At 34.1% G+C, this 24088-nt stretch overlaps 2 protein-coding genes across 3 annotated transcripts; both read right to left on the bottom strand.

Annotated features, from left to right (window-relative positions):
* Window positions 1-1562: 1562 nt before the first annotated feature.
* On the bottom strand, window positions 1563-9932 carry LOC144436157 (B-cell receptor-associated protein 31-like). 2 transcript variants are annotated; one of them, XM_078124866.1, is made up of 8 exons: window positions 9841-9932; window positions 7823-7931; window positions 7168-7268; window positions 6211-6361; window positions 5451-5586; window positions 5074-5209; window positions 4337-4437; window positions 1563-3346 (listed from the first exon to the last, which is right to left on the bottom strand). In XM_078124866.1, the coding sequence occupies exons 2-8, from the start codon at window positions 7912-7914 to the stop codon at window positions 3305-3307; spliced, it is 759 nt and encodes a 252-aa protein (XP_077980992.1). In that variant the 5' UTR covers window positions 7915-7931; window positions 9841-9932; the 3' UTR covers window positions 1563-3304. The 2 variants fall into 2 exon arrangements, with proteins under 2 accessions (XP_077980992.1, XP_077981000.1); XM_078124874.1 differs by lacking the exon at window positions 9841-9932 and adding an exon at window positions 9535-9643.
* A 2280-nt stretch (window positions 9933-12212) lies between these two features.
* LOC144438283 (B-cell receptor-associated protein 29-like) lies at window positions 12213-23875 on the bottom strand. Its single transcript, XM_078127341.1, has 10 exons — window positions 23757-23875; window positions 21860-21960; window positions 21191-21335; window positions 20251-20357; window positions 19528-19581; window positions 18035-18085; window positions 17139-17189; window positions 16825-16875; window positions 16360-16460; window positions 12213-14466 (listed from the first exon to the last, which is right to left on the bottom strand). The coding sequence occupies exons 1-10, from the start codon at window positions 23843-23845 to the stop codon at window positions 14425-14427; spliced, it is 792 nt and encodes a 263-aa protein (XP_077983467.1). The 5' UTR covers window positions 23846-23875; the 3' UTR covers window positions 12213-14424.
* Window positions 23876-24088: the final 213 nt, after the last annotated feature.

Below are 24088 nucleotides of genomic sequence, written 5' to 3'. Positions count from 1 at the left end.
ATAAACATTTTTAAAAACTGTACAGTTGTGCTACAACGCCATTGGCGGTATTTTTCACAAATAGAGCAGACTGGCCAGGGTTGAGCAACATGATGCATCTTACAGTCTGCACTGCATTGTGACAGTTGTAATGACTAGTTAAGGTAAGATGGCAGATATTGGAATGGCAAAAACTACTAACACTGTGCCCATTACATGTAAAGAGAATGAATACCTTGTGAAAGTGAATGAAACTAAGGCATTTTATATCATCCAAGTTTTTTTTATAAAACATAGTAAATTCACAAAGTGATTCCTTCCTCTTTAAGCCAACTTAATAGGCCAATGCCATACAACCCTTTTCAGCGAGACACCAATAATAGACTTAAAAGATTCACCACTGCATACACACTGTGTGTTCTTTACTGTGTAAATTATGGATAACAGGAGAACCAACAACGATGAATATTTCAGCCTCCACTGAAATATTATGGTCCCCATCCCTTTTAGCCTATTTACTGTGCTGTTGAGATACATCATTAGCTGGTCATACCTCCTATAGCCCTCGTAGCCTGTTTACTGTGCTGTTGAGATACATCATTAGCTGGTCATACCTCCTATAGCCCTCGTAGCCTGTTTACTGTGCTGTCGAGATACATCATTAGCTGGTCATACCTCCTATCGCCCTCGTAGCCTGTTTACTGTGCTGTTGAGATACATCATTAGCTGGTCATACCTCCTATAGCCCTCGTAGCCTGTTTACTGTGCTGTTGAGATACATCATTAGCTGGTCATACCTCCTATAGCCCTCGTAGCCTGTTTACTGTGCTGTTGAGATACATCATTAGCTGGTCATAACTCCTATAGCCCTCGTAGCCTGTTTACTGTGCTGTTGAGATACATCATTAGCTGGTCATACCTCCTATAGCCCTCGTAGCCTATTTACTGTGCTGTTGATGAGATACATCATTAGCTGGTCATACCTCCTATAGCCCTCGTAGCCTATTTACTGTGCTGTTGATGAGATACATCATTAGCTGGTCATACCTCCTAGCCTTCGAATCATCTACTTGTCTTGAGAACATTTTCAAAGCTGGTAATAACATATTGAAAGTACTTGCCCAAAAACAATAATGACCTTTGGGGATGTGGCTACCTCAGTCATATGAAAATGTTCTCAAGACATGCAGAGGATGTAAGGGCTAGGAGTGTGACCAGCTACTATGCATCTCGATGCATAGTGCAGTAAACTGGCTACATCCCTTTCAATGTGGTGACTCACACACACAAACTCATTCTTTTTAATCACTGTGACCAAATTTAAAATGTTGAAGATGAAAGAAAGTGGTTTTGTTTGCTATGACTCTAATCTACACTAACTCGTGTCTGTTTAAGAAAGGGATGAGTCTCTTATGACTGCATTCAAAAGAAATTGCTTAGTGTGACATAGAGGGCGCTGTTCACATATATGTAAAGTGCAAACAACAGTTTCGATGAAGAAGTGCAATGAAACACACACAACCTAGTATCAAGTCTTTATTAAACTTTATTTTCATATATTTTGATAAGAGATAAACTGACATTTGTAAGTAACTGCTGAACAAAGAATAGTGGATGGTTACATTTCAATAAAATACAGTCTGTGTGCTCTGGCAGTTTATTTCAGCTTACTCATATTAACACAACTCACCATTGCACTTTTAAGTTTTGATGAACAATTCCAGTATTTAACTTTCGACTTGATAAAGCTATGTCAAACTTAAAAACCCTGCAAAGATTTTGATAAAAAAAAGTTTAAACTTTAAAAATATTAAACATATCGTAATTTGTTGATAGTCCTAAAACGAAATTATAAATAAGTAACTTCTTTATTCATTAATAAAGAATAGTGATGTTTGAAGCATGCAATAAAAATCTGGTATACTTTTGTGGTGAATGTCACTCCACATCATAGAATGTACACAGCATAGTCACACATGTCATGCCAGGAGATTATAAACTGACTGTGATGTCACATTCATCACATGAGCAGATCAAGGAATAGAATGACGATGTGGACTCACACATCACGTTAACAGCAAGGCTACTGGTAGAGGCACTAACCATATTCCTATCTTAACCCTTATAATTGTAAATCAACTGTTATGCTAAACTCCCTTGCTTGAATCCAAAAAGTGTATTTTATTTGTACTATCGAACCACTATTTTACATTCTAGTAAATCTGTGGCATTACACAACAGTGTGAAAAATCAAATCTCTACATGGCAACTATAACACAAAATGACAGAAATCTATTCCTTCACACTAAAACATACAAACAGAATGAACAAACCAACTTACTAAATATATTTATTGTGTAGTTGTATTGACCAGATTTCAGTAACGTATAAAATTCCATATCTTTCTAAAAATGCCCAGTCATTACTTAACGAAATTTGCAAGTTATTAACTTACACAACCACCAATCAACTATATATCTACCAAATGATATACATAGATGGACTGTAGGGGCATAACCTACCGGGGGTATCATTTATTTTAAACCTCAGTCATATTTTAGAATTCATAGCCACACTTGACAGAATGTTGTCGTTCTTATGAAAGTATCATTGTTTATATATATAAACCATGGAATGAGAAAATAGCACTCTCAGAAATATACCATTTTTCTGAGTCCATGGCTGATACTGTACTTTCATTTGTTGTAAATGAACAGAATTTATTACTAATTTTGTGCCCTGTCTCCCTCTTTGTCTCTTCACCATTCACCAAAAAAGGTACCGTAATTCATAAAATATAGCTCTACGTTGAAAGATGTTGGTGAAAAATTCACAAACAAATATACCACAACGAACACACGGCATTAACACCAGATAACAACTAATTTTGACAAGCACCTTTTTAAATCCATAATTGTTGTCTTCAAAGCAAATAAAACTACCATTTAGGTTTATCAACATTTGTAGAAAACTAATCACTTGATACTTTTTCTTAAATCCTTAAAAGTTAAACTCAAGTGAAATTGCATTGAACTGAACCAAATTTAAAGATATCAGAAATGTCATGAGATACTTTTACACACTGCTTGCTAACATGTTGATACATGCAACTCTACAAATTGTGAAATTGAAAGCCAGCCAGAGTAAGATATGTTTTGTCTTATATATTTAGGTATATGTCAGTTTCTTTAAATAACATGATATTATATATACCATAGAGAAAGCATGCACGGTTATAATTTACCGGGGAACTTTTGATAAAATCCTGTTCAGTTTAGTATTTATCTTTTAAGCCATGCTTAGATGTGTTGTCGATTTAATGACTTTACAGATCTTTCTTGGATTCCTCACCCGCTTCCAGTTTTGCCTGAAATAAAACAAACCAAATTCAATTAGGACCATGCAATGCTAGTGACATGAACAACAAACAGACCCTCTTGAAAGCTATGTATCAAAATACCACAGATTTATAGATAAAAGTCAGGAACGAAATTATTTACTTGATGAGCTATGCACAACCAAGGATTACCGTACAAAAACTTACGCAATTCAAAATTGGGCAAATCTTTTCACAAAACACAATGTAGTCTCAATTCATCTTTAATAATAAATGATAATCCAGTTATTGAAACTACAGGCAATAAAATTGTGAACAATATTTCAATCAGTAGTTCAGCAAAGAGGGAACGCATGAATGCAAAAATACAAACATGGAATGTACACAGCTGAGGAATATTTGACACCGAAAAGAGTAATCATAGTCTTTGAATACAAGTACTTATCACAGAGGACTGAAAGATTAAAGAAGACTGAAGACACTTAACATAACTACATTGGAAAAAGAAGGAGACACAATTCAAGTGTTTTGTTTCACCAAGGGGATTGACAAAACTGACCAGGGTCTATTATTAAGTACATGTATCACCAAACCAACAGCACAAGAGGACACTCAGTAAAACTTGCAAAATCGAAAGTCAGACTGAATATCAGGAAATATTTCTCCTCTCAGTACATCATATCTCAAAGGAACAATTTGCCAGAGCACATCATCCATGCCATAACTGTTGTGGACTTTAAAATCTTCCCTACAATCACCATCATCTGCATTCTAAGTCATGTGCTCTTAAAACCCACCACTTTCATTTATAGCTTTCATGCTTCTCCACCTGTTACTTTCTTTATTGTTTCCAATATTCAAACTGTCACCTATATATACCCTTACAGTTTGTAATTTGTTCATTGTTACTGCCTGACTGGGCCTCTCTAGAGAGCAGGCAAATTACAAATACTCTGTATTGTTACCTGTAGTTTACTATGTTCATTCAGTAATGTGTTGTACTCTGAAGTGGTGCCTTACCTGTAGTTTACCATGTTCAGTCAGTAATCTGTCATACTCTGTAGTGGTGCCTTCTGCTTGTTTCTTCAGTGCACTCAAATCAGCTTCCGCTTTATTTAAAGCTGTGAAAATGAATATAAAAGATGATTAAATACACTGACTCTCTGTGAGAGAAAAATACAACAGTTTATACATTAAAAATTTCTCATTTTTGGCGACAACTTTGGAAGTGCTGACTTGGTACATTGGAAAGCACTTTCTTTCTGAACTGTCACTGTCAGGGTGTATATATAGATGTTTGTGTAAAATTCAAAAACATTAGAGAGAGAGAGACGAGAGTTTGGACCATATCCATTTCAAGATGGTTTACAGGAGAAGTGAGACAATTAGTGTCGCTCTGCCCTCACCGGCCTGCTCTAACTTCTTAGGGGTTGACTGATGCGTGAGGGCATCCTGTCTCAGCATATCTTAGAGAGGAAGGAGAGGTTAGTCACCACAGCCAGCAATGATTTACGTGAGAAGTTGTCACCATGGTTTACAGAAGTGGGTGGCCACCATCTTTGACAAGAGGTTGGCCACTATGGTTTACATGACAGGGTGGCCATCTAGACCTAGGGATGCTCCTGCATTTCATTTGAGCTACTTTCAACTTCCCTTGCACTGTGTACAGTTTATCTTACATGTTTTTATTGACATGTCTTGTGTGGTTTTTCTCTTTTTATAATATTGTGATGTTCTTGAACTTCCCTGTATCTTACCTGCTTTGCTGTCCTCCAACTCTTGTTTCACTGTAGCTAGTTCTTTAGTGGTCTCACTCTCTGCCACAGCAGCAACAACTAAATCAGCCATGGAGCCAGAACGAGATGTCTTGGTAACAGGACGCTCTTTTAGTTCCTACATAACAACAAATTAATCATTAAAATACTGAAACAATAAACCTAAACAAGACTGGTTCAGAGTTATTTCTATGAGTCTATTGAATAAGTAGTTAAGAGATGTACATCTACATGCAATATGCCATAGTTTGGTTCTCAGAAAGACAAAAGATTGTACAGTTTGACCACCGGGGGCACTGTTTGGAGGCAGATCTTGGACAAGAGGTACACAGTTTTGTATCTTATGTTGCTAGACTTACAGTTTCCAAGTCTGCAACTTCTTTCATCAGTTTCTGAGCCTGATCACTGGCACCTTTGGCTTGCTTGATTGCAGCTTCATTCTTGGCAAGTAAAGTAGCTTGCTCAGATATCAGTGTACACAAACGTTTAAGGACCCTGTGAAAAAAGTGGATTCCCAATTCCAATAAATACTTATCAAGATTTAAAGTGCTTGAAACACAACAAATGATTTGATACAAGAAAAACAGTACATGTACAATGTAGGTGTAAATAGAAATTTGCGACACACAAAAATCACATATATGTATTAGACATATGATATGGTGCATGCGCCGTGTACAGCATAGTTCATACTTTTGATGGTGTTAGGTTTCTGGATTTAGTGTTTCTTGTCTAATTCGTATCTTATCACTGCATCTATGAGCTGACACTAGAGGGCAGCATTTACAATAAAAAATTTATCTGTTTCAAATTCATTCCTAGACTGTAGGATATGTAGTGTCGTTCTGTCCTCACTGGACTCCTCTCTCGTTGACCGATGTGTGAGGGAGCCCTGTCATGGCATACCTTACGGACTAATTCACACCTATCATTGTATATATATACACTGACACTATAATAAAAAGATTATCAGAATATGTATCAAGTATGCTTGGGTGAACTGCAATCTACTTTGTCTGACAACAACTTGTCTATGACACATTTTGTTCAATGTTTTCATCACCTACAAAGTATGTGTATGTGTCCAAGTGTATGATTCAATGTTGTTGTTTTACTTACAGCCACAAAAAGAATGCAAATCCTGCAACATACAGGTTTCTCTGAGAACGGAATAACTTCATGTGAGTTGAGACTTCAGCTTGTGGGTTGTTCTTCAAATCGACCTCATCACCACTCGAAACTGAGTACTTACGGACTTCACGTACAGCATCTGAGAAAAGACAGTCATACATGGTACATTACATCTGAAGTGAATTCTATGGACGTGTTCGTAGCATATCGTACAGTGTTGTAGGGTATATACAATAATGATATGGTGCCCTACTCTCAAACCGATGACATGCAAACAAAATGCTTATTTGACATTACTGTACACTAGTAAGCAAACAAACACGGGCATAATATCATTCGTGTGACTATGACATTATATTGTGTAAATGTTGACGAAGGTGTTAATAATGGTCTTAAGACTTTGAATGTATAGCATGATGACAGGTATCATCATGGTATGTCTACTTACATATATACATATAAATTAAGCAGATAGGAGGTATCATGAACATATTATTGATCAAGGCAACATAAATATATTATTGACCCAGGTAACATTCAGATATTGTTGACCAAGGCAACATTAAGATTATTATTGACAAAGGAAATATTCAGATATTGTTGACCAAGGTCACATTTAGATATTACTGACCAAGGTAACATTAATGTATTATTGACCAAAGTAACATTAAAGTATTATTGCACAAGGCAACACTCAGATGCTATTGACCACGGTAACATTAAGATATTATTGACCTAGGTAACATTTACATATTATTGACCAAGGTAACATGAGATATTATTGATCAAAGTAATATTTCGATATTATTCCCCAATATACATATTTCATATCACAGTCTCTGTCTATGTGTGTCACAGGATTTGACATGCTATGTTCTATCATACGTATATGTCAGAGTACAGCACAGGCTTGACTCTGAAAAACAAACAAAGGTATAAACTTACCTAAGAACAGTATAAACAAAATAAATATGAAAAAGTTGAAATAAATAAAGGCATATGAACTGAATACTGTCACCATCCGAGACTTGAATACCTTCTGCCACCTGGAGAGTGAAAAATATAATAGCTGTTATTTTTTTCACAGAATCAGCAAAATTAGAGACCCTCACTAGATTGAAATCACTGTGCATAGACAAGAACCCTTGATAATATTATACACAGTTTCAATTTTTATGAAGAAAAATATTGTGGCACTACTAATTCTACTACTAGTTAGACTCTTTTACTACTTTGGGCATGTACTTCATTAAATGGCTCATTATAAAAGAGTGTTTAGCAAGTGATAAATAGATGTTGGCATGCCAACAACAGTGTAATATCATCACTACATTACATGTGTATAACACTTGACTATCCCTGACAAAAATATCTTTCTAGAAACGATTGCAAATCAAGTTCCAAAATAGAATGGTGGCAGCGAATAATGGACATGAAGAAGTTATATATACTAAACTTTACAAGTCATGGTGATACCTTCTTTATGATACTGCTGATGGTGGAAATTTAACAGTTCATATGTGCACACATTGTGCAGTGGATGCTGTATTCTTTAATAGTAATGATCATCATTTGAAGGCAAGTAAGAACTATAACTTACATTTTTGGGCTTATGAAGGGAATCATAAGTATTACGACTAACGCTATTTCAGCGTATAGGAATCCAGCGACAAATGTCCATTGCAGAGACATGGTGACTCTTTAGGTATCTGGAAAAGACAACAGAGTAGTAAATGTAATATAACATCCTTATTCCTTGGATTATATATATAATCAGTGCTATCTCTTGTAGTCTACTGTAGTACATTTTTCTTTCTGTTTCCAAATTGCAATAACCTTTGTGATCTGAATATGAGTTTCACAAACCATGGTTGTACAACAGCAGAACTATCAACTTCTGTTTAGTTTGGTATTTAATAGTGGTACAACCATAAATACTCAAACTCTAGATATGGGAAACAAAGCTTTTTATTCATACCAGTATTAAAGCACAGTGCACCGTGCTCAGTTATTTAAAAAAAAGAAAGAAAAAAAGGTTAGCCTTGGGTATTAGCTGAAGACAGCAAAATGGCAAAATTTTGAAGTAATTTTAATATATTAATAATATCCAAGTTTACAGTGAGAATTATCATCTCTCAACATTACTATAATAGCTGCCATTATCATATAGTCCATGCATTGATGGTAGAACTTATCATACGTCTCACCTATTATATACATGATATACAACATATACAAATGATTAAAAGAAATTGTAGACTGGGATTGTGTCCATTTCAAATTACTTCTTGTGTGTTTGTTTAAGCTTTCTCCTGACAGGACAGCATGGACAACAGCGAATACTAAGGATACTGTTTCACTGTTAGTTACATGTTATGCTTTGTATGTCCAATCAAAATGGACATTGTTCCAGGCACAGTCCATTAAGATACAGAGACTGTGTTCCAGGGTAAAGTAATAGCGAGCCTCAACTACTCTTTATGTAGTTCACTATATAGACATCTATTCAGCACTTTTCCAATCACAGCAAAACTACTTTATGGAAAATAGATTTGTTTTACTGAGGCTATCCTCATCTTAGCCCAGAGATTTGACTTTTCATAGCTGTAATAACTGTAGTATTAGTTTTTGTTTTTGTATCAGAGTTGTGTTCTGTTGTCCCGGGGTTTAAAATAGCAAAACTAGTTCCAATAATTGTAGCATTAGTTTTGATTTTGAGTTTTGTTTTTGAGCTTCTTTCATTCTGGGGTTTAAATGCAAAACAAACACTAGTTTTGACTTGAGTCAAATGCAAACCCTGGAACGATTAAAAGCTAAAACAAAAGACAAAACAAAACATAATACCCCAAAAATCAAGCCTCAAAAAACCCCCAAAAAAACTAACACTAAAATTATTGCAGCTAGGCTTTACTAAGTTTACAATGTTGAATGCTGTGTCAGATCGGATTGACAACTCTCTGGGCATTTGACTATAAACCATGGATGATATGACCTTAGACAGTGGAGAAGAAACACAGTCACTTGTGAGCTAATATTCCATTCCAGGATGGTAACATTCTAGTTTAGGATGATCATACATGATAATACTGTTCCATAACAATCACCGGCAATGGTATTTTTTGAATATCGTAAACGCCTATAGTAACGTCATTGTTTTGTATTATGATCATCCTAGACTAGAATATTACCATCCGTGAATAGAATATTATTAGCTCACAACACAAGTGACTGTGGTATCACTACAACAGACTTGCGATAATTTTTCGGGAGAAAACTTTGTTGAGAGACAACTGAACACCCATAATTAATTACCAGTACAACAACGGTCCTTATATCTCAGTCAAAGCAGCATACACAGCGCCTAGCCAGTAATGTTAGAATTATAACAGTTTATGGGATCACCACTTTAATACTAGTGCTGTGACGATAGAGATTTGGTGAATCATCTACTTGCATCATGTACTGAGTAATGCTGTTGAGAATACAAAACGTTATCTTTGCAAACCAGCAACAGACACGTCAGCTTTAGTTGCTAAAAATACTTGTCGTGTATACCACGTCTGTAAAATAAACATATCGAGCAACTTTCTACATCTTAATTAATCATCCGATACTTACGAATCAATGACGCACCCCGTACAGACTGGTCAATGAAAAATTTGTTACGCTTCGCTCAAAACGACGCAACCGGAAGTGATACAAGTCGAGCCTGTCGTCGTGACCTTTCAACTTGTGATCTTTGAACCACTCGAGGGCGCTCATTTCAACGTTTTGTGATCGGTATGGTGTTCGTTGCAGTTTCTGTGTGCAGTCGAGTCAAGTTTGAAGATTGTTCACCAAGGTTTGACTATGAATGTATAAGTGTGACAAAAACTTTAAATGTAATGCTTGTATGATGTTTGTACATATGCAATGTATTCATTTTGTATATTTCCCATGTTTCCTTGTAAGTTGTATACAAGTATAATATAGCTTATTTTTCTTATAGATAGGTAAATTCATTCATTCCGATTCATAATTCAATCATTCATTCTTTCATACTATTACTACACTGCATTGTACAAGCAGATCTGATCTGAACAATCATAAAGTCTTGTTTACGTGTGTAATATGGGTCGATCTGGAACTTGACAATACTATTGGTAAAACCACAGATGTCTGGAGAGTTTGGCAAAACATACATGTATGATGAGATATAAACATAAATTTGACTGCATTAAGAAAGTTGTAAAAATATTGTAGTTGGGTATGTAGGGCACAATAATATAGCTATCATGGACACTGACACAGACACACGCACACAGACACAGAAATAAATGAAATGAAATTGAGGAAAGAATGACTTGTTGAATAGGTAGTAGTGTTCAAAGTCAGCCGTACTTCCAATCCTAAAGTAAAATACTAATAAGTGATTTTGTGTATGTATGTGTGTGTGTGTGTGTGTGTGTGTGTGTGTGTGTCAGATGATCGCAACAGTGTTTAACACGGTGTGAACAGCTCCTGAGTATCTTACTTGATATTGGGTTATATAGTATATATATAACTGACCTGATGAAGTGATACATGGATAGCTAAACAAGTCTGGATTTGGTTTTTTGAAACTCTAAGCTTTGTAGCCATTTGTTGCAATGTATTCATTTTTCATTTTTCTTTATATGAACATTGTGATAAGTGGTGTTGGTTATTGTGAACTTAGCACCAAAAACACTTCAATATAATGTATGTAATTTATTGGGGTTATGATTATATTCCCTGCAGGTGGTCAATATATTGAGATGTCTGTCAATGTCCACATCTGTAAGTCGTCATCTCAACCAGACTTACCAGCAAGGTTAACTCAGATCTCCATTCCAGACATCAACGAGAATGTTAGCTTAAAAGACAAGTATGTTAAGGTAAGAATTCAAAATACAAAGAAGAAAAATTGATACATAAAGTTTTCTAGTCTTCATTAATCTTTGTCCAACGATTGAAACACTATTCAGAATGTAGTATTGGCACCACACACACAAGCCAGTTTATTAAAACATTTTTTAAAAATGTAAATTTTGTACCCTGGTCCTTCTGTGTTGCGATAACTCATGTTTATATTGCTGGATCTGCAGTGTTCGAAATATGAGTCAAAACAATTACCAAATCACTATTATTTTTCCAAATCAATCAGTGAATTTATAAATTTATAAGTTTCACCATGATGTAGAGTTCAGAGGCGGTCTACTGCATGCGGTTAGAATGCTCTGGAGAATAAATGTCTTCAAGTTCATTTTGAAGGTGCATCACATAAGAGTGCATGTACCTACCATATCACCTGACCGTATGTAGTCTGTACTTGGGTTCGTGCAGTAAACATTTGGCAGATGCTTGGCGCTTGGAATTATGCTTGAAGACTTAGATTACAGATTACACATTCGCCAAAATTTGTCTTCATTCAACCAGAAAATATTCAGGACTTAGTGGGGTTTTGTCCCAATGAGTCAATAGACAAGTAGTGACAAGGCCCCTTAGGTCACTCGTATTTTCCCTGGGTAATAACAAACAAAAACTATTGGGGAATAACATCTAAGCGTCCAATAATTAGTCAGAGGTAATTATGGGACCTTTGTTTTATGCTCTTATTCTACCACATGTCATAATCAATTGATATTGGAGGGATAGGATGTGTTTCTCACAAAGACCATATACATGTACATTGTAGGGATACTGATATGTAATAGGTTTATCACAAAGACCATAAGTATACATGTACATTGTAGGGTAATCTGCTTTATTTACCTCTATTTCCATTGTTTCGTGTCGTTTGTGGGAAGGCGGCGATCACTCAGAACAAAAACAAACGACACAAAACGATATAAATAGAAGTAAATAAAGCATTTAGCCACTTTCACCACATCAGATTTTAATCAGATTGATAGTAGGGATACTCAAAATGCACTAGCTTTCTCACAAAGACCATATCACATGTACGTTGTAGGTTATCACAAAAAGGCATCTGTTTTATTAGCTTTACAGCAAAAAACTACAGAACACTACCACTAGTAAATACATACCACTGTGATGTGAGCATATAAAGTGATTTATAAATAATATAAAACTAAAACTAAAGCTATAGTCTCTCTCAGTAATATCATACAATACTCAAATTTGAATCACTTATCATCAGAGAATACAAATATAAACTAGTTTTTAAAAATTTGTTATTCCAAACAAATGACAATGTGAAAATTAAATCAAAATCTGTGATCATTTAAAATGTATCATGCATCTGAAATGGGACATTTAAAAAAAAAAGACTTCTTGATTTGACTTGGATACAGCACTGACAAGAACTCCTGGGGTTAAATTAAAAATTTCAGATGGAAACTGTTTTTTACTAAAACTGTATATACTACCTTAGGGAATTCAATATGCCCAAAGAGGTGTGGTGTCTGTTTATGATGGTGTTGTTTTGTTGATGTCACAGTTACCCAAATCTCCTTGGAAATGTAATCCAAAGAGTGTAAAGACAACAAGATTGTGGTAAATGTGATATTGTCATCCACAGAGGTTTTACCATAATCCCTAGCAGGAAATGCCGAAAAATGGCTGAACACATGTCAAGTGCAAAAGAGCATCTTTACAAGATTTCAAAGATGAATAACTTACTGAGGTGTAATTTTATTGTCCAAAATCATGTGTAAATTGGTAACAGTCATCAATGCAAGACTTAGTGTACTAATGCCAGAAATACAATGTTAGTTTGACTGGACTTTTCCTTTAATTAAAATGATTTTATCATGTCTGAATTCTAAATTGGTTCTCTCTAACTACGGATGTAAGAATAGTATTCCAGATAACTAGCATTTTAAAAAGAGACAAAAATAGTCCTTTAACTTACAAATTATGAAATTTCGTAATAAAATTTCTCACATTGATTGTTTTCCTCAATAAAATATATGTCAATGTTTTATGTATTGTCAGTTGTATTTTGTGTGATTATGAAATGGGGTAAATGTATAGCTGCCATACTGTCATGAAAACTAAATAAATTGTGGAAAAAAATATAGAAATGAAGAAATACAAATACAGCCTACAGGCAATAATAATGCACAAGTTTTTTGAAAAATATCTATCTACAAATAACTCATTGTTTCAAATACCACATACTACAATGCAGACATTTATAGCCACTCGTTTTCCCCTCAAGAAAAAATAACTGATTGAAATCAGCTTGGCAACACTGTAGTAATAAGAGGATCGATGGATAGTAGGAAAACATACTAAGTTAGTAAGTAAAGTTGTTTTATGAATAAAAAATCCAAAAATAAATCCCAACTTGTTAGCCATATGGCCACTTTAATAATTTCCATATGCTCATCAGTTTATAAAATTTTTGTCCTTCTTTGACCATAAAGATTATGAATTCTTTTAAAAAAAAATTTCATGTAAATTTGCCAATAATTCATTGTTATGTACAGTTTTGTCCAAATAAATGAAGAGTAGAGTTGAGTTTCCCTCTAAATAGGAAAGTCTATGATGATAACATGTTTATGTGACATGTGATAAACACCATCAATCAGCTAAGGGGTCTAACATTATTCTCATAGATCTCTTCACTAATCTTGACCCCCTAGCTTGAATGCAAATGTGGATGTATTGAACAGTCGCTCCACGTTTCTACAGTGTTGCAAAAATCACCATACTGCATGATTAAGTGTTGTGTAGCCAATGATGAAGTCTTAATAGTATCATGTGATCATAACTAATATAATATGTAAATATACATCAATCTTACATTCACTGTTACATAAAAGCATATTAATAATATGATATACATAATGCAAACCGGAATATAAGAAATACAGTCCGCGGAAAAACACTGATGCGTTTGCTTGCTTGTTGTAAGCAGGAATGAGGCAAGTTTCATGCAAAGACATACCAATAACTTATCAATGCATAAACACCACAGGAGCCAGGATCCCATGACTTTGTTGACTCTGTTTACTGATAGAATGTTACATGGTATAACAATCAAATATGACTGCCATTCAAACGCATCAGTGTTTTTTCATGGGTTGTAGCTACATATAACCAGTATACAGTAAGTGTATAATATGACATAAGCCATTCTTTATGTCAACTACACACCCGTATACATATATATTGTTACAGTAGTGTTTGGAGATGAAAATCTTCCTCCAGTCTCCCACTACAATTGAGTCTTAGCTATTCATCTTTCGTAGTCTCTGCACCTGGGTTGAACTTCTCCTGTTGAAAAAAAAAAATAACAGAAAAGCAAGGAATTGAATAAAGTATGATGAGTGCATTAGAGGATGATAATATACAAACTGTCAATGCAATAATCATGACATGAAAAATAATCATTGTAAATATAAACAAATCCACTGGTCCTGGGTCAGGGACTAGCAATTTTTTAGGGCGGACCACACAAATTTTACCTTGTCTGGTCCGTCGGACCAGTACCTTACTATTAATAACTATGTTAAAAAGTCATCTGAATATACAGATTCATAGGTAAGATTTAATGTTTCGCATTAGTGGGACCTGGGACCACTAATTCTTTTCAGCAGGACCACTGTTTTTGTTTAAGGCACTGCTCCGGGGACCACCAGTTCACAAAATGATTTGTTCACCCCTGATACCCTCATGTTTTGGTTAACTGCTATCTTTTTTGCAATGGAGAATTGATGTATATACACATGTACTGTGATTTAAATTGTTGACCAGGCTGGCTAATGCCCTAGTACTAGTAGTAGTACTATTGACTGCCAGAGATTATACACCGGTACAAGTGAGATATTTACAAAACAACATTTTGGGGGCATAGGCAGTACCAATTTTGCACTCATTTTCATAGCCATGTTTAGAGCCCAGTAGATATTAAAGACGATCATATGTGGTTATTAATCAATTCTGACATTCCCATTTTCCATCGATGATACTGTAAGATGACACCATAAGATGGTATGTGTATTTACAAAACCTTGATTGTCAGTGACAGATGTCGGACAATTCTAAAAATAGAACGTTTATGTCAGACATCTGTTATACACATATTCATTTATATTTTTTTAAATTTATTTTATTATTCAACAGAAAAATCAGCTACAGAAGCTGTTCTGTGGTTGCCAACTAAAATAAGTAAAAAAGAATTAAGAAAAATAAACACAAAACACAACACAACACAACACAACACATCACAACCCAACATAGTACAAAGTATAGCAATGAAAAACAATCAACAGTTCTAAGGACCATTGGTGTTTTGTGGTCTAACTATATTATTTCATATATTTGAAGGCCGATTTTAATAAGCCATCTTACTGGTAGATGATGGGGTTGCCATATTATGTCATTATATACCCTGCACAATTTTAGAGGCTGCTTTTAATAAATTATGTTACTGGTAAATGACATTTTCTCATTATTGCAATGAATTGCTCCACAGATGAATGATTTTACATTAATTATTAAGCTGGTTTTTTTTTCACTTAATAATTAATTTTTTTTCTTTGCTCATTAGAACTCCATCATAAAATGATATTCATCCTCAATCTTATTACATACATTATACATTTTCGTTCTGCTCTAGGAATATTTGTATGTCTACCAGTTTCAACAGCTTATGTTCTGAAATTCTAAACTGAAACAACAGTCATCTCAATTTGAAATTCTTGAGCTCTTCCACGTAACTCTCTTTACTAAATTAACTCTTCAAATATGGAGGACCGATATAAATACAACATGAAATCGTCTTTTATGTTGGTTGTTTTCACAGGTTCAAATTCAGACAGTATACGCTGCCAAAAATACTATATACAACACGACATTATTCAACTTTCAACTGTGCTCCAATGCTAAAGTTCCATCTTTTTATCCATTCACTTCAAAGTTTTAGACAGCACTGCTAATACTTAATAACAATTTTGAAAATAATCCGTCGGCATGAAAGCAAAAAATGTGTATGTTGTTTGTTGGAGATAGGTATTATGTATGTAGGTGAAATCTATTATTAAATTACAAGGGACTGCCATATAACAAATTTTGATATACCGATACTATTATTAACTAACTGACATAACATTTCCTCCTCTCCATCATTACCATAGTTTTATGACAAAAGACACTGCAATCACTCACCTGTAGTTTTCTATGTTCTTCTAACAGTTCGTCATAGGCTTGTTTATTATTTTCAGCTTGCTGTTTCAATATGTTCATGTCTGTTTCAGACTTCTTCAGTTCTGTTGACAGCCCAAAGACAAAAGTGGGTGTTATTCATGATTGTAATATTGATCAAAATGTCATCTTCAAAACCTAACATTCTTAATTACTGTAGTTCTTTCTGTTTATATAGATGTTAATTATCAATCAGTGTTCATGCATCCTTCCCTATCTGAACACGACAGGGCTCAGAGACTGGTAGCCTGTTTATGGCATTTTGGGTACTCTGTTTATCTTTCATAGTCAGACTCATACCACTGCTTGTGTTGAGATTTTTTAGAACTGGTTCAGTAAGCCACGCATGTTCATCTTTGCTGTACATTGTATGTGTACGTTAATTACAATGGTAACAAGGATGTAAAACTGAGTATCTGATAACTATACCTGCCACTTCTTTCTTCAATTGAGCTGCTTCCGATTCACACATTTTCAGTTCTGTTGAAGGAACATAATACATGCATTCTATTTACTCCGCTAACAAATCTAAAGTTGAAAAGTAAAAAGTATGTATAGTTGGGATAAACATCTGTGTAGATTTGCCAAAGTATATTTAATCAATAAATTAAAATAGAATGTACTACTACTCATCACTGTAAGATCTACTAGCTTTCAAGTGGTATATTGTGTACGTATAATGTTAATGAATTTGACCTATGAACCTTGACCTTTGACTCATATAAGGAATCCACTTCATTTACCTTCTACTTTTCCTGTCAGTGTTACAACTTCTGATCTACATTTACTCAGATCTAGGAAGAAACAAAGAACATGCCTTAAATCTATTCCATATGCAAGATCAATTCATATCCTATATAAAGTAAATTCTATATTATAATATTTTAAAGAGGCACGTCTGTAACGTTATATTTTTAGTTATTAGTTTTTGTGTCATATGGAAATACATTTACATCACTCTGATTACTGAAACATGTTGATTCATGTACGTTAAGATCTTATCAGAAATTCATGTAAAATGGCACTACGACATATATTTTTGAGTATGAATAGAATTGAAAAATTCTGCACTACATGTACTCAAATTTGCACACCTCTGTCACACTGTATTAATTAACTCAGATGTGCTTCGAACTACATAAGTTTTTAGCGTATATGTAGCATTTGTATGTTGACTGTATGCAAAAATGGGACCTCATTTACAGACTTTGTCCCTAGAATATGTTCAGATACAGATATGTATTCATTATCTTCTACTTTATTAGTATATTACGCAAAGTGGCAACTTCAGATTCTGATTTCTTTTATAATAGCTCTGTTAGAAAAGAAAGACATCGATCGTAGAGGACATTTCACATGTATGTCTTGCATGACTGTATGTTTACTTGTACCCATTTTGTCCTGTTGACCTACTATCGCAATATATTTGAAAAAAAGGTAGCAGCTTTCTTGATAGATGAGAATAATATAAATGGATGATAAACTTTATGATAATTTACATAATATAGTCTATTAAAAGAGTTATGAATATTAATTATAAGCTGATTGAAACTTTGATATGATTTGCATTGTGTATTCTCAGTTTGTTAGTCTTGAGTCTCCACAGTTTTAAATTAAGTTCTTGAAAGTTGTATTTCACCTTGCACTTGCTCCTGAAGGGTGGCCATCTCAAGTTTTTTAGTCTTCTGTGCTGTTGGAACAAAGATATACTGTAGATATAATAAAACAATATAGTGCAATGTTGAACTGATGTAGCAGGACAATAAATATGGATGCTATGACAGAACCGGGACTCCATGATGTACAAGTGCAAGTATGGCATATATACTCTTGGTATTTGTATGTATTTTCTGTGATTGGAGTTAGACTGTAAAATACATTATGTCGTTCAGGAGGGGTTGAACAATGTGTGAAGGTGCCCCGGCATCATGACGTAGTACCTTACACTCTGACTATGGTTGTTACTTGTACGTAGTGTCATGGAAGTGCAGTAGAAAACACTACAAGCACAAGTGTAAATGTACCTGAATACCCACACTGACACTCCTTGGCCTGGGTGTTCTCTTATTATTACATATGTTTGTTTTGAAACAGCAAAATTCCATAAAAATGACAGTAAAATATGATCACCCGCTTTTGTATAGAATGAATGATCACATCCTAATTTGTATATCATTTGCATGCAGATATGCAATACTGTTTTTGGTATTACACTGCAGTGCAAATAACATGCAAACACAACCGTTACGGTGCAAGTAATCTCTGGTGCATGTGCAACAATATGTACAGAATTCAACTTTAACCCAAATCAATTCAAGAATAAATATAACTGTCTATACTAACGTGGAACAAAACATATATTCATGGTTGCACAATGAATATTCATGACTCCTAAGTGTCAATTCCCTTCACTGTAAAACATTACTCATGAATATTCATTGTGCAACCATGAATATATTATTTCTGCTAACTCCCATGATGCAATGACCTATAGTAAAGATACCCTATAAATTCACAGTATCGACTTGATGTTTCTCTGAAATCGCAAGTGATGTGTAGATGATGAAAAATCATGAAATGACTTTCCAGAACCCATAGCTTATGAAAATGCCAATTTCCTGAAGTGGTGTTCCCATAGCCACACATGTAGATGTTGGAGAGAGATCAACTTTTGTGCTATAACTGAACTGAACTGAAGTGAAGTGAAGTGAATTATCCAACTGTCAGAATATACAGTTAGAGAAAATGAAATATCAGGATACCATGATATTTAACCTGAATAATTACTTACTTGAAGTTAAGTTCGAGAAATAATATTGAGAAGGGAATGGTGAAAGTACGTGAAACAAATAAGGATTTTCTGATATTTCCTATTTCAAATCTGCTGTTAGTTAATACTAACTTACAGAGTAATTGTTCAAGGTATGAGAAATATTGCAAGACTCTGAAAAATCAGTGCAAATGCATACTGACATATCTAAGACAGTCATAGTGTCGTTCATACTATATGTAATAAAAGGTACCGGTATGTACATGTAATCTGAATCCAGTTGTAGACGATGAATCAAGTACTATTCAGAAAACAGGAAAATAGTAAAGCCACTGTGACAAGTACTCATATGTTAACAGTACCTTCATTCGCTTCTTTCTGACTTATAGCTAGTTCTGTTGCTGTCTTTCTCAAATCTGTTGGATAAAACAGCAGAGAATAATTCTCACAAAATATTTTTTTATAATAAATGCTTTTAGTTTTAGTGCCAATATCTTCTCATCAGATGTGACATGGTGGATTAACAAAGGGTGCACCACCAGCCACCCTCACTGACATGGTCATCACCAGGCTAAAGCATCTGATTATTAAATATGTGGTATTTCTTCAAACAAAAAGTTTGTATTTTCTGATAGATACATAGATTATGCCTCTGTGCATATGTGGCTGTGTGTGTGTGTGTGTGTGTGTGTGTGTGTGTGTGTGTGTGTGTGTGTGGTATTGTATGCATAAGCAGCATATGATATGAAAGTTAACACATTTGGCAGTATTGAATCACATTTATTCTCTCCTTTTTTTGCCAAGACTATCAAATCTGTCCAAATGAAATAAACTTTTACAATTGTTTACGTGTAAGAATTTATGATGCATCAATTCGTAATGTAGACAGTAATATGCCGTGATGTTATGCCTTCACCGGCCTCCTTAGGAGGGTTTGACTGATGTGTGAGGGCGCCCTGGCATGGCGTACGACAGATTATTGTTAATGATGTTATCAAGGAAAACACTGACAGTCTGACAGATAGATCTTCCACATAGCATATAGAATTTAACAGGGTAAATTAAAGCAAAGATATTTAAATTACCATCCTTAGTCTGTGTCAACTCTTCATGATGCTGGATGGCATTTGTTTGTAAATTTTCTGTCAGATCGGCTTCTTTTGAAATCAGAACACAGAGACGTTTCAAAACCCTGTAGATAAAAAGAGAATATTTAATTCAAAATCTTGTCTGAAATCAGATTGATGAAAAATACCTGAGTGCAGGCACAACATTAATTTTCATAATGTACAGCTACAGACGCAAGTTTACATAAATATAAGTCAATGATTTATTAGTTCAGGGTATATGTCAATGAATTGTAAAGTCAATCATTATAATGTAAGTGAAATCCAAAAAGCTTTTAATATGAAAACTATATGTAATGTTTAATATATAATTGCTGTTTGGTAAGAGAGTTTGATAATGAATATCTAAATGTGTTGTTTTCAGGATTATGAATTTATACTTATTGATAAGACTTCAAATAAATTGCCATCAAATAAAATCTGTGTTTGCTGTACTGTGTGCAGGGGAGGTTTGTTGATAGACTTAGAAAAAACAAACACATTTCATTTTGATCAAAATTTCTGCCCACGGCCATATTTTATACCATTTGTAAAGGTCAACCAAATATCTTCAGAATAACTATACATATGTCTAAATAGTTGTTTAAGATAATCAAACTTTGGACTTTGACATTTACATTTCACTAGTGTAGTACATTTAGGCACAAACAGAAAATGAATCGACAAGAAGGTGAATTTTACATGACATGCTAGTATTGTGTTTTTTGTTTCTGTGAAACTTTGTTTTTTCTCCTGTCTGACTGGTAGGTTTTGGGGAAATTCAAGGACAGTAAACAATGTATTTAACTGATGAAGCCTAAAGAAAAACAAAACACTTATACAGGGAATGTCATCTCTATGGTACTAGGGTATTCTGATTCACATCTAATTTTTAGTAAAATTTGAGTACCATACTCACATCCATAAAAACAATGCAAAGCCGGTGATCCAGAAGTTTCTCTGAGCTCTGAAATACTTGACTCGACTCAAATGTTCTGCTGCTGGTACCACTTTTAAATCAATTTCCCCAGACACATCATGTTTTTGCATTTCACGGATAGAATCTGGAAAAATAAAACAATATTGTTGTGATTATCATACTTGTACACCTGTAATTACATATTTGACTGCAACTCTTTAATCCTAGTACAATTTAATGACATGCTTACTATGTACTCAGATTGCTGTCTCATCAATTGCAATTAATCCAAATACATATCCAGATTTGATAATGTTTTGTTTTGGTTATTGTATGTAATTCATTTTTCCCACTAATCAGAAAGCACTACAGGCTTGAAGACTTCCACAAACTTTCTCATGATGCTAAATATTGCTGTTTTGTCAAAATTTCAAAAATCCCCCCAATTTAGTTTTCTTCAAATAGTGGGTGGCCTTTAACTAGAACACTTAGTATTGACTAGTGCCTGGGTAACTCTTCATTTCTCATTCAGTTCCAATGGTGAGGTTTTGGTTTTTAATAAATACATGTAATTAATTGTTCAGTAAAGTTGTATCTGATGAAAAAGTAAGTCCAGGGAAGCATGTACATGTACATGTAACAGGCCATGGTTTGTTACAACGACCTTACCTACAAACAGCACACTTAGTAATATCAAGAAACAAGTAAAATAGAAGTTAGCATGAGTTGTGAACCATCCAAACCAGCTCCAATTGAAAATCTTTTTCCACCTGTAAAGAAAACAGATGGAGTGTAAAACAGCTTTACACTAATTTACAGACTGTATTATAACTTGGCAGTGTCTATACATTTGTACATGTAGGTTTCCAACATACCATAGTTGTTGCATATCATAGTAATTGTTTAGGTTGTTGTCTAGGCTGTTTTTTACATCCAATTCTTTATTCTAGAAATATTTTAAAAATAAAGATATTGACTCCAAATTTTCAGTGTTTATCCCTTTAATATTGAAAAATATTATAATAGTAGAGTACTCAATTTTTTAAAAATTTAGATGTGAATCAGAATACCCTAGTACCGTACAGATGACATTCCCTGTATATTAAGTGCTTTGTTTTTCTTTTAATAGGCTTTATTAATTAAATACATTACAGTATAGTTTGTTTACGGTATGATGAAATTTGACACCTGTGTATATTATTATATCACATTTTTCATATTTTTCACTCTGTAGGAGGCAATTTTCATTTTTTTTAAAAAACAAAACATTTTTTAAAGTTGTCATCATAAATTCATAAATACAAAATGTCGAAATTGTACTAGACAATTTGTTGAAATTTTGATCCAAATGCTTGCTAATATTATTCTTCAAAAAGGCTATTTTTCTTGATTCCTGTATCCCGCCCCAGAGACTTGTTTGTCTGGCTTGAATATATCATTGGCCAGCCAGTATATCAATAATCAAGTCAGATAGCCAGAGTCTCTTGTACATATACTTAAAGTAATTGTTAGCTTTAACTCTAGGATGGAATTTGATCAATGTTTATATATCAAGGCATCAAATCTCAAGATCTTTCTTTTTAGGAGTTATAGATGATTTGATATCACATCTAGACTACTAGGAAATGAAAATAATCATCAGGAAAATGGTTCATCTATTTTAAGGTCTGTAGTCAGGTTACAGAATCTCCATGATCTCTGGGTTATGTTGTTTGATTTAAAGTGAAAGCAAAATGGGGTGGGGGAGGGGTGTACCCCCATGTATTGTTAGATACATGTATACATAGTCTTTTATATCCATACTACTTCTATTTCCATACTATAGGCCACCAACCTTAAAGTAGTACATCACTGAGAAAAAATATTTACATTTCGAGGGCTTTAAAAAAAATAAAATCACAGAAATCACACACACTTATTCATTTTCTGGGTTGGATTATGAGATGTATTGTATGTGTATACTTCCATTATTGACAGAATTGTATGAATCAGACAAACTGTTTAGTATTGATGAGTCATTAACTTAGTGCAATTATAACCTTGTCACAATTTAAACCCAATTTAAATTTTCCATACAATATTTGATGATATTCAAGGCAGTCAAGTTTTATATATTACCACAGTACCCTTTAATCACATTGACAGCGTGACATTTTCTTTTCCCCAAATCTTATTGATAAGAATGTACCCAAGAAATTTGATCTGTAGGCCCAATATTAGTATGCCTGCATGTACTACATATTATATATGTGTGGCATTTGTTTGTATTTTGGTCTCAGTCGTAAAGAAATTAGAGCAAAAATTGACTGTAATAACATTTGAAATATAATCTGCTAAATACACATTTTTTATTACGGTATAATGAGTGTGAGTTGCATGTTTCTGTGATATGGTTAATTGGTCTCGAAATGAAAAATGAAAAAAATGTCAACAACCCAGATACTTGTATGCAGCATAATAATATTAATGGCTGCCAATGTAAACTTGTAGAATGATATGCCTTGGAAGTGAAACACATTCTAGAGGCATATTATGTTAGACTAGGTGTGAAAAACATTATACTTACATTGTTGGGCGAAACGGCAACAGAAGTATGGTAACAATGGCAATTTCAGCATACAAGAAAAGAGCTATGGTAGTCCACAGTAGAGACATGATGGTGTCTTGTACCTTGTTAAATGCACACTGTCTGTAGTTTTAATAGCTAGCTGTAGGACGACGACGTGTACTTATGAGTATGAGGTCAAAGGGTGAAAGGTCACTCACAGGATAAGTATCACAGCTGATTTCATCAGAATATCTGACGTTTACTTCATTATTTCGTCATGTGGTGACTTTTAGTCATGTGAAAAATGTTCACAAATGTTACATAATTGATAATAGTCAGGTGAATAGGGT

Source organism: Glandiceps talaboti, chromosome 1, assembly GCF_964340395.1.
Source record: "Glandiceps talaboti chromosome 1, keGlaTala1.1, whole genome shotgun sequence".
Classification (NCBI taxonomy): domain Eukaryota; kingdom Metazoa; phylum Hemichordata; class Enteropneusta; family Spengelidae; genus Glandiceps; species Glandiceps talaboti.
This window is presented reverse-complemented; position numbering and strand designations above follow the sequence as displayed.

What these genes read in the sequence shown, in the direction of transcription:
- LOC144436157 (XM_078124866.1), bottom strand. Translation starts at nt 7,914, where the DNA reads ATGTCTCTGCAATGGACATTTGTCGCTGGATTCCTATACGCTGAAATA. An exon ending in TTTGTTTATACTGTTCTTAG is followed by an intron (nt 6,362 to 7,167) that starts GTAAGTTTATAC and finishes GTCTTTTCTCAG; the next exon opens with ATGCTGTACGTGAAGTCCGT. An exon ending in AAGTTGCAGACTTGGAAACT is followed by an intron (nt 5,210 to 5,450) that starts GTAAGTCTAGCA and finishes GTTGTTATGTAG; the next exon opens with GAACTAAAAGAGCGTCCTGT.
- LOC144438283 (XM_078127341.1), bottom strand. Translation starts at nt 23,845, where the DNA reads ATGTCTCTACTGTGGACTACCATAGCTCTTTTCTTGTATGCTGAAATT. An exon ending in TTGCCGTTTCGCCCAACAAT is followed by an intron (nt 21,961 to 23,756) that starts GTAAGTATAATG and finishes TTTTCTTTACAG; the next exon opens with GTGGAAAAAGATTTTCAATT. An exon ending in TTTGCATTGTTTTTATGGAT is followed by an intron (nt 20,358 to 21,190) that starts GTGAGTATGGTA and finishes TTTTATCTACAG; the next exon opens with GGTTTTGAAACGTCTCTGTG.